The sequence below is a fragment of the Formica exsecta genome, unplaced genomic scaffold (assembly GCF_003651465.1).
Source record: "Formica exsecta isolate Colony F162 unplaced genomic scaffold, ASM365146v1 scaffold258, whole genome shotgun sequence".
Lineage (NCBI taxonomy): Eukaryota > Metazoa > Arthropoda > Insecta > Hymenoptera > Formicidae > Formica > Formica exsecta.
Genome location: NW_021849849.1, coordinates 661,078 through 673,095, shown reverse-complemented (window position 1 = coordinate 673,095; position 12,018 = coordinate 661,078). Strand labels below are relative to the sequence as shown.

Below are 12,018 nucleotides of genomic sequence, written 5' to 3'. Positions count from 1 at the left end.
ACTTCCGCGACCGAAAAGCGCATGCGTTAAGAGAGGGTAAGAAGACTTCGATCGACCGAGCAAAAGTAGGGTAGGGGTAAGCAAGCCGAATTCGGATAGTCAATGCGGCAGAATCAGCTGCTCCGTGCTTGGACTCCGTTCGTTTCCGTTAATTCAACACACGAAAGAAATTCGTATGATAGTGCCGGTGTAGAATTCGTTTATTCATAAAAGAGCCCCGAAATCGCGATTCTTCAGAAGCGCGAAAGAGGGAAGTCGCGTAAGCCGATATATTCGGGTATATATTGATCCGGGGTGGATATTTGACGGGTGGATATATGTATATATACATATAAGCAGAGTGCGCGCCGCGTATTCCCCCGCGAGGAATAGCCGTGATCATCGGTGTAACTTCCGCGAGCAAGGGCCTCTCCCGCGCAGGCCCTCTCAACATTCATTCCAGAGGGAAAAAGATGGGCGTTGAGATATTCTACTGCCTACATGACTATCTGGGAATAGAACGCTGCAAGAAATCGTATTTAGGTAAGCCCGACACAACCGCGTTCGTCGACCTGAATGACACGCAGGGCATCGTCGCGAGTGAACGCCACGATGAAAGTTCTGCGTGCATTTTAATGAGAAAATACTCATCGATTAGTTGTAGTGATCGATCTAAATTGCGTTAAAGTTCTAGAAATAAACCACTGTGCAATGTTGGAAAAAAGATATTTACTTTACAGTTCAAATGATAAGAGAGATATCTTTCAATCTTGCAATTAATCTCTTTTAGTATATAATTTTTATTCTTTAAAAAAGATAAAACGAGAATTAAATTTAACATCATCAAATTTAAAAAATTTATTTTTTATTAAATCCTTATCTTTTGTATTATAGATATATACAATATAAAAATACATCCGGCATTTTGGCTATATATAGGTACATGTGCCCAAATATTTTGAAAGAGAAAAGAGAAATCTCTGGTTATTTTCTTTTCATTTATCTTGCATTTATGTCAAATGCACAAGTAAATAAATTTAAAGTAAAAAACAAGAAAAAAGCAATATCTCAGTCTTTTTGTTTGTGATATGTCTTCATTATATCTATTATAAAATATATAATTGATATCGCGAATGTGCCTTTTATTATTGTTATTGTTAATTTATCTATTTTATTAATAATTTTAAATAATTACCGAACAATTATATAAATAATTGCAATAAGCTTTATGCAAATAAATAAAAAAAGAATACCTTAGGATATTTTAAAGAATATTTTCCAAATATGCAGTTTATTCAAACTTACAGTTTCAGTAAATTGCATCGATCGATTCATTTTTTTTATAAATTTTCCTTTGACTGACCTTAACAATTTTATTATCAAGGTTTTGCTTAATCGAATGAGTGGCAAAAGTTTTTTATACGATCTATCATTTATATTATCTTTTATTCACAATAATACTTTTCTCAATTAAGTTGTTTATCTTTGTTTCGTAAGTCTTATACATACGGTATTATTTTGCGCAAATTGCTTGTCAGCAGTAATTTAATAAACTCTATCTGTAATTTAATTATGGGTTTGTTGGGTCAATCTCACCAAGTGCCATACACGTGTAGAGCAATTCTTTTTGGTGCCGGAGATTTATATATGTACAGAAGCGTTGTCGAACTTATCTTTTTTCGATACGCAAAGAGATTGCTGCTATTTTAAAAGTTTGTTTGTCAACATTAATAATATACATATGTATTATATTAAAGTTTTACTAAAGAAAAGACTCTAGCAAAATTTAATAAAAAATACTAAAGTTTAATCGAAAGAGAAAGAGAAAGAATCATGTTTTTTTTTACACCCTATATATTGCTACGGCGAAAGTAATGGAAAAGTACTGCGAGATCTATAGAAGATTACACAGAAGTGGTAGAACTGTATAGTTTCACAAGGAAGTCTAAGGTAAAGACCCTTAGAAATATATTAATATATAATTACCTATCATCTTCAAAAATATATATAGATTTTATACACAAAAATTCTGTTTGTTACATTATATAAAGTGCAATTGCAATCCTTATCTATAATAAGAATGACATTGTACTCCTGCTGAGAAAGAAAGAGATAAAAGATATTAACATATAAATAGATAGATACATATGTTTTTCTCATCACGCTCCTATTGCTCTTTTATCGTTTCTATCCAAGATAAGATTCTCATTCTCTCTTCTCTTTGGTTATAATATTTGTGACTAATAACAGCTATATTCGAAGCATCTTTGTAATTTTAATACAATTATGATAATGTGAAACAAGATTCCTACATAATATCAAAGTCGATGATAAATAATAATTGCACATTTAGATAGCGTAAAAAAATACAAGGGTCAGTATCTCCAGGATAAATATTCTGATACTTTTTTCATATTATATCTATTTGCAATCGTACACACAAACGCGTGGCTATGCTGATAAAAACGTAGGATAAAATTGAATGAATTAAATTATTACCGAAGAAAGAAACACTATAATCCTACGGCAATGCTTCGACAACCGGCATACAACGGGGCGCGATGGAGGAAAGGAGGTGGACGAGCACGTGCTCACCGAGTGATAGAATTTTTTTTCCGAGCTAAATAAGATGACTCACTCTTGGTGGGGAAGTTGGCGAACCAATGGAAATGCGGGCGAGTCAGCGCGCAAAGCGAGATGAATGAAAAATACTGAAGGAAAGAGCGAGCTGGAGAATACCTTTGAGGAATCAATGTGCGTAGCGTGTGCACGTGATCGAGAGAGAAGGCTAGAATTAATGAGAGAGAGAGAGAGAGCATGAATGGAGCGAGCGAGACGTAAAAGCGGAGCCGCGTACAGATATGTGAGAGGAAACGTGATGAAAGATACACTGTATATCGGAATATTCAGTAACGTATCTTGAATGAATCAGGGCCAGGGGCAAAGATGTAACGTATATTTCGCGAAATCGATAGATATACTTGAGCATCTTAACCGATACCGCAATTTCGCATACACTCACGTCGAACCTGAGATAAAAGAAGGAACGAGACAGAGATTACTCGCATAATTAAATGAGAAATTGAATGAGTGTGAGAAGGTATAGTTGATAGGCTACTTAGCGAGACAGAGAGAAGGAGGAACGGGGAGGGGAATCCGTGTATTCCAGCACGAAACTCCGTCGTTGTTGCCATCGTCGAAGTGCGTTTCTGTCGGTCGCCACGCGTACACCTGACCTGACACAACCTGGGGTGTTAATAAAGTCTGAACTCGTGTTGTTTCTTGTCGCGAGATCTATGTGAGTTTTGACATTTGTTCTCTTAGTGAGCCGGCGGAATTGCGGCAATTTGCCGTGAATAAAAAACTGTGAAAGACGTCCTGCGAATTGTCCTGGCGATTTATTTGATACGCAACGAAAAACGACAAATAGCGAATTTTCTTGTCGCTGCATTTATTTGCGTTTTCGGAGAATGTTTCTCATCGCACCGGTCGATAATAATCGTTGGGTCTACGCAATGCACGGATTGGAGAAGCCTATGGATCATATGCCCGGTAATAATTTATCAGATGTATTTAGAAGTATTGATAGGGGATATGTATCTTCATCTGTAGAGGGTCGATGTCTTAAAATTGGAAAAATATATAATAAAAAAATATATAATCTATTCACAGCGCGACAAATTTTGAAATGATATTGTTATCATTGAACATGCTTAAAAGGCATAAAGTATGCTTAAAGAATCGTGAAAATGCATCATATTATCTCATAAACACGTCAAATATGTAGTAGAGAAAAGTAGATAAGAAATAGATAAGAAAATAATATTTTCTTATATATATATTTTTTTCGTTCCTGACAACACACGAGTTAAATCTGTTTACCAGAATATGCTAATATTAGTGGTGCCAGCATGTCGCGATTCTTGTTCACGTGTCTCACGAATGAACGTTTGCATTTTCAATTATAGTGTTTTCTTGCTCGCGATAGACATACATAGAAATGATCCGATGATGATTGCGCATCAAGCAGCTGCAATTTGCATACGTGTTATGAGTCAATAACTTCTTCAAGTTATAGAATATTTTTTTGCATAAATTGTTGCTATCGCTTTCGAGATCAAAATAAATCCTTAATCGTATCGATATAATTACGAGAAGAATATCAGTGGTGATATAATATTAGAGAATCAGAATCCAATAATTTTAAATGAAAATCATAATGCAATAAATATTATTAATAATTTAATCAAATTAAAGGCTCGCTATTATCTAATTTCAGTCTAATCTGGTATTCCAGACAGACGGAAATAGCTCTCATTGCCTTGTCACCTCGTCAAAACACTCGCTATATGCGATCGTAAAGGTCAATTATAGTGTTTTCTTGCTCGCGATAGACATACATAGAAATGATCCGATGATGATTGCGCATCAAGCAGCTGCAATTTGCATACGTGTTATGAGTCAATAACTTCTTCAAGTTATAGAATATTTTTTTGCATAAATTGTTGCTATCGCTTTCGAGATCAAAATAAATCCTTAATCGTATCGATATAATTACGAGAAGAATATCAGTGGTGATATAATATTAGAGAATCAGAATCCAATAATTTTAAATGAAAATCATAATGCAATAAATATTATTAATAATTTAATCAAATTAAAGGCCCGCTATTATCTAATTTTAGTCTAATCTGGTATTCCAGACAGGCGGAAATAGCTCTCATTGCCTTGTCACCTCGTCAAAACACTCGCTATATGCGATCGTAAAGGAGGAGCGTGTTATCAACGTGATAACGAATAGAATTACTCGTACATCTGGCCATGTGTTATGCACGTGAACAGCGCGTGTTTACCGTATTAACGAGATACGAATAGGATGAATTCCATACAGACACATGCTATTTCACCGATATAGTCTCGCTAAAACACGGCCTATAAATAACCAACAACATACGCGAAGGTCGCAAAGGAACGTGAAAAAATACGCCGTTTATCATTTAGCGCTCGCATTTACCATTATGCACTTGATAAACCCTAACTTTGCATCCTGTAAGATGCATTTCTATTTTTTATACTCTCGCGATTTCTTAATGAATTTATTTACAGAATTTTTTTTTAAATCTTTCTGAAACTTACACTTTATCTTTGAAATGTTGATATTATTTATGAAATGTTTCATTTTCATTTCATTGAAATGCAAATACATTTCGTTGCAAATTCATTAAGATAAGATTAGAAGTTTGTCTGTCTCAGCATCGCATCGTATAAAATTTAATACCACATGGAGTATATTGCATACTATACACTAACAAAATATGTTGACGATAATAAAAAAATATTGATGATTTTCGTAATGAGAAAAACATCAAAGATAACATAAAATCGAAACGACGTAAGTCGGTAAGCGTTCGCGGTAACTGTCTCGGCGAAAGTTTTTTAGAATATCTTACGTTTCAGTTCACACCGATGAGAACCGTAACATTTCAGCGAGCACGTGAACACAAAGCGGATATTTTTATTTTAAGTACTACGAATAAGAAAATAAAAGTCTCTGCTCTGAAGATCAAATTTACATACACGTGGGCATGTTTTAGATGCGTTAAATACAGTCAGCCTTATTATTGTAGATGATTAGAGCAATCAAGTCGGACTAATTATATTTAATCGGAGTGTTTTGAAATTGCGTTCAATATCAACATGAGATAAGAATCAAAGTCCGACTATCGAATACATTTTCACAAACGTGCGACATGAATATGGCAATATTATTCGGTGATAAATAATGTATAATAAGAAAGCATAACTTCATGAATTCATCGTTAATTAACGATCACTCAATACACTGTATGTATACATATCTGGTATATATGTATTCGTTAACGGGACGGGAGCCAAACGAAGCGCGGTGACATCCTTTCTCGGACGAGCTACGCGATATTAATATCACATTTTCATTCGCGACGAGAGCCAACGACGCTCACTTTGCGCATCGCGCGTACGAATTAAAACGCAGGGCCGGTGCGTGAGTCACATGTTGGGATATAGAGTAGAGCATCTCGTCTCAATGATTTTATTAGTTAAGTTATTTCGTTTTGTGCAGCCGGTGGTGTTATGGCGGGCTCCGTTGCCACTTTGGCGATTCTCTGGGTGTCCCTGCAGACGTTGGGCTTCCTGGGGCACTCTCATTCAATCGGCACGTACAAGGTGCCCGACTCACTGCAGAATTATCTTGCCGCTGGTAAGTATCCACTGCAATCGGATTTAATCAAAAATCTCACGCCGCGAAATATGAAAGGTCGAGAGAGCAATTTTATGATTTTAGCTCCCGCAAATATTTCCATAAATATCTTGGTAGAAATCTCGGTTGAAATTACTGTCGTATAATTAATGGAATGTTGAAACGTGTTTCTATGGCCTGTTTTTAAACACATTTTACATATTTTGTACTACTTTTTTCTACAGAATCGCACATTTTCGGCGAAAAAATAAATTCGTAATTTTAACATTATTACGTGTACTATCTATCTTTAAGCTCGCGTCGATTTAACAATTATTGGAAATGATCCAGACATGCCAGACAATATTCGATCGGTCTTATTTCGGAATAAAGGTTCAAGTTGAACGTCGAAAGTTTTGTTAAATGATATTTTTCGATACATCGCATTTTAATTTATTTTACATCGCATGTTATTTAAATTATAGTTCACTCATTATCTCGGAATGTTCCAAAGAACCGTTTTCAGGATTACCAACCATTAACTACGGCTCAGATGCCGTCGTGGACACGGGCCGTTTCGGAAATCGAAGATTGCCCAGGATCGATGGAACTACTCTAAACAACTCGATCGCATTCGCGCAAACGCTGATCAATCACATGAGGACTCTTGAGAGAAATATCGCGAATGCTGGTATCGAACTCCAGGCACAGAGTCCGGCTCAGAAACAATTCTGGGATTCTTATCCATCCACAGATGCTTTCGAGAGGAGTATCGGTGCCATCGTAGCGACGAAAGCATCGTCGTATCTCGTGCACCAAAACTGCCGCAGGTACGCATTTGATTAATTAATTGAGATATCTTCCAAATATTTTTATCTTTATTAATCGTCAAATACGATATTCCACTGTACAGAGATTACGGATTCTGCAATATTGTTAATACATAATTTATTATTATCGATCATTATCGAATCTCGATATCCTTTTCCTTGCAGGCCGAAATTAATCGACATTCGTATCTGAATTTATGTGATTTTATCGCAGGTTTGGTTTAGATAAGAATGACTGCGCCCGCTACATATCGACGCTCGGTCTGCAGGGTACCCCGCTCGGTGAATCTTGCGCCACGGTGTATAGCGTGGAATGCGACGAAATGTCAAAGTACCGCAGCATCGACGGCACTTGCAACAACATTGAGAATCCGAGCTGGGGCAGCGCCATGACTGCGTACACCAGAGTTCTGTTCTCCCAATATTTCGACGGTAAGGGTGTCTCCTATCGTGATCGCGCTTCCTCTCCCTCTCTTTCTAGCCCTCCCATCGCGCTTCCATTTGTCAACGATATTAGTTCGCGATACGGCATCGTTCTCTTATCACCCGTCCAGGCTTGAATTGCACATATCAATCGTCGCGTTACTATATTATTAGGGAAATAATTGCTGATCGCGCGTCACATCGTACTCTTTCGATCCAGTCGCGGAATAAGCCCCCGCGCGCGAATCATACCTCAACCCCTGGGATCTTGCACGGGACGAAATTTCGTAACAGAGCGGTTTGCAAATGCGCGCTCTTTGTCGTTAATTTTTGTGTGGAATAATAATGGTATAATTATTTGCAGCCTCTGAACGTTTTGCGCTTTCCTTTTTTTTCCGCAATTCCATTCAAGTCAATCCCCTCTCCTCCTTCTGCCCGATTCTACCCCTTGGGAAATTATCTGCCTCCTGATAGGGTCAGTTTCGAGTGAGACAAGATTTTTTTGAATAAAGTAAATTGCGCGAAATCGTATGCGAGTTTCTCGAATCAAAAGTATTAGATATACCGACATATCAACAATGTTATCGTAATGGATAGAGAATGATAAGATTACGACGATTATACAAAACATTGAAAATTCTTCGCGTTTTTTAATTTGACTACGTGCACTTAGAATGTTTACCGCGAATGTCGCGAATAATAACTGGTGTTAGGTAAGCGTTGCTTTGTGCGATGCTCGTTCGCAGTTGCATATCGATTATATTGTTACGTGCGTTTCAAAAAAACATAGCGAATGCGTCATCGCGACAAGATACGTGGTGATAAAAATTCGTACCATTTAGTCATCCTTGCAGATATTTTTATTGGGAAATGACAGTTAGAAATAATGACGACTGTGCAACGGCGATTATACATTATCTACTCGCACAGTCGTAGTAGAGTGATAAATACCTACATGTGTCATACCGCGGTTATGTTAACGCAGATAAAGAGGGATGCATAATTTTGTTTTCACTCCACTCGAGTCCACTCGGGTCAGATAAAGAGACCGGTATTATTGTATTCTCTTTCTGCGGACTTGCGAGATTCTCGAGCTTCTTATTACATGGGACATGAATTCACTAAACGACACACCGCATTACCCGCATTATGTCAATGTCATTCATTGTTGATGCATTAGCTTTTGTGTCTTGCGCGCTTTTTTCAAGATATAAATAGATTCATTCTAAGATACTTAGAATTTTTTCACACCTAAGAGTTTAGTTAACACACTTTAATACTAGAGTACGAAACATATGAGTTTGAAATCAATACTTAAAAAACGAGAATAAATGAAGCTGATATAAATTAGTAAATTTAGTCAACGATAATCTGTTCGCATTCTAAGGATTAAAAATATTGATTGTTATTAATCGAGTCTCATTATTATTTCTATTTTCCGCCTGTTATATTTTGTCTTTTAATCTGTAATATTAAAATCAGAATAAAATATCGGATCCATGTATTAAAATTTAAAAAATGGGAATATAAGAACATAATAAAAACTATTTTTTATCGAAAGGATCCAATCAAACATGCGTGAATTTGATATTTTGCGGATATCATTTGTATGATACAAATATAATCATGTATTCTATGTCAGCTATCTCGCTCATAGAAAACAAATATACAAGATAATCGATATTTTTGTTATAATATCGCGCGTGGAAAGTTCTAATCTATAAACAGCGTAATATGATTAGAAAATGTTAAAGAGTTCGCATTGCGAAGAATTCACGATAAAATTGCGAACGATTTGTTTTCTACGATTTATGTCACGGCGCACTTTTTTCGTGTCCGGTATCATCCAAAGCTTACCGATTAGATATCGCTGCATTTTTGATTTTTCCATCCGAGCAGAATAACGTCTTTGGATGTTGTCTCATCACGAACCAGCAACCTCGATCTACTAACCTACCTACCCGACTTATCATCTCCATAAAACACATTCACGTATATACATATACATACGTAGACACATATATATGTATGCATGTGTATAAACACGATATATACTAGATGCGTACATGCATACGGACATACATGTATATATATACACATATATGAAATCGTACACGCATACTAATCCTTGGGCGCAAATGGATAAACGTTCGTCGATTGGCTTAACAAATTATATTCTGTGATTTGCATTACAGTTGTTGTGCGATAAGGCACATAGAGCATAAAATGCCTGAGTGTAGCAGTGAATAATACTGCCTACAATAGGTGCCCCGGTCGGGAGATTCTATCCAGCAGTAGAAAATGTGTATGTAAACTAATTCGGATATACCTAATAATGTATCATATTTATTATGTAACACTAGTTCGAATTCTTTTCTGTTCAATTCGCGCCAATACGCGGCTCTCGCGAAGGTACCCGAGCGAGGGGACTCGACTTGGGAGTCATATCTAATTTAGCCGCATCTAATAGATAGTTTTGCCGGCTAATATATACATATTTTACGCGATATACGCGCCTCCGGGTGAAAAGAGTAGAAGCATATCATATTTCCAAGCGTAAATTTTTTATTTGATAAAATAGTGATAGTCTTCATTCTCACATATCGCTTGAATTTCTCATCTTTTAACATAAATTGCTCGTAGAAACACTTTTGTCACATTCGCGGCGAATTCTCTATATCTTTAAAAATCACAATTTAGAATCTTCTCCCAATTCGGTTCACTCGTTCGAACGCCTTCATCGATCATCTACATCTATATCAGATAAGTTCGCGGGACGTTTCTGCGAGCGTTCTCGATCCGAGCGGCCGTAACTTCGATGCCAGGGTATCGATTAAATCCGATCGTTTCACAATCGCGTCTCTGCCACGCTTTAACAGCAACAACAAACGGCTCGTCGTTCGACAACGCATCAGAACGTACAAGTCGAAGTAGTCGAAGTACTTACTCGCTTTGCAGCACGAGATTTAGGATTCTTCAGGGACCGATCAGTACCAAAAACGAAATTAATTCTCGCGAATGGACGATATAATTATGTCAGCGATAATAACACGCTTGTTTATGATTCGTTCCGCGCATGTTTGTGATGCAAAAGAAATTACTTCCCTGATCGTTCCCTGTTAAATTTATCGCGCGGGCAAGATAGGCAGGCGCAGTTAGGATTTCAAGATTAGTACAGCCGGCAATAAACTCGCCTATTTATATAGCTAGAGCAGAATATTTCTATGCAGCTATAGACATTCTTGTAATCTTCTCTCGTGCTACATTGCCACGCATACCATTTTAAGCGCGCGCGCGTATTTCAGCTCGCTAAAATCGGAGTAATCACAATGATAAGATATAATTTCAATATTATGCGAGTGTATTCGCGTTCACAGATGCGGATTAATTATTTTATGAATTGTCGTATCGTTTTCCATTACGATTTTGCTCTTCACGCGACTTGATAATTATGATTTATTCTGTCTCGCGAGTGTTCGGCGAAAGCACCACGTCGCGCCAAAATAGCACCGATTTACTCCGATTTTGCGACTTTGTACTGTTCACGCGACAGAGATTTAATGTTCGATTTGGGCAGGCATCCAAGAACCGAGGCATATTGGACAAACGAAGAAACCACTGCCAAGCTCGAGGCTCATAAGCGCCGCTTTGTCCATTGCGAACGATCAATCAGATGCAAGCAGAACACTGGCCGTGATGGAATGGAGCCAATTTATCGCTCACGACATAGCTCACACCGCAGTTCGTAAAATGGGTAAGTGGATAAATTTGTATGGATAAATTTAAATGTCTAATTTGAGCCCCAGCGCGTAGATTTATTAATTTCTCATCTGTTTCGTAAAAAGTGTGCAAGTGTTTATCGATTTAATATAATTTTATAATCTCAATCGAATTTGAATAATAGAAAATATATATTTCTTATTAGATAAATTGATATTCGCATGTGATATAATTTCATGAAAAATTTCTTAAAAAACGTTATTGTATTCGTTATCAAAATTGTATGATATCAAAATTTAGAAATGATGTGTCAAAGCAAGCGTCAAGTAAATCTGTAAAATATGTCAATTCTCTCTTCGCCATAATTTCATCATTAAAAAAATTATTTTTTAATTACAGTCTCAACTGGAAAACCGATCTCTTGCTGTCAACCTGATGGAGATACTCTGTCACCGCGTCATATACATCCAGATTGTTCTCCTATCAGCGTGCCAGAACGCGATCCCGTTTATGGCGAACATTACGTTCGATGCATGAATTACGTTCGCTCTTTACCTGTCTTAAGATCGGACTGCACTTTCGGACCAGTGGAACAGGTACGCGATTATTACTTTCCGAATTCGAGATTGTGATAGTTTAGCATCTTACTTCAAAAAAATATAATATAATTATCTTATATAAAACTCAAAAAATACTACTCATCACGTCAGTTATAATTGAGATTCGCACAATTCATTATATAAATAATAATCTATTAATCTATATATATATTTTGCAGATGAATCAGGTGAGCCACTTTTTGGACGGTTCGACAATTTACGGATCTACCTTGGAAAAATATCGCGAGAT

At 36.7% G+C, this 12,018-nt stretch overlaps 1 protein-coding gene across 1 annotated transcript in view; it reads left to right on the top strand.

Moving 5' to 3' along the window:
- The first annotated feature begins 3,159 nt into the window (after nt 1-3,159).
- LOC115236635 (peroxidase-like) overlaps nt 3,160-12,018 on the top strand; it is a 20,375-nt gene continuing 11,516 nt past the window's right edge. Inside the window, exons 1-6 of the mRNA XM_029809222.1 lie at nt 3,160-3,531; nt 6,080-6,217; nt 6,711-7,026; nt 7,241-7,458; nt 11,027-11,203; nt 11,569-11,765. Coding sequence (XP_029665082.1) covers nt 3,450-3,531; nt 6,080-6,217; nt 6,711-7,026; nt 7,241-7,458; nt 11,027-11,203; nt 11,569-11,765 — 1,128 coding nt within the window. The 5' untranslated portion in view covers nt 3,160-3,449. The remainder of the gene's footprint in view (nt 3,532-6,079; nt 6,218-6,710; nt 7,027-7,240; nt 7,459-11,026; nt 11,204-11,568; nt 11,766-12,018) is intronic.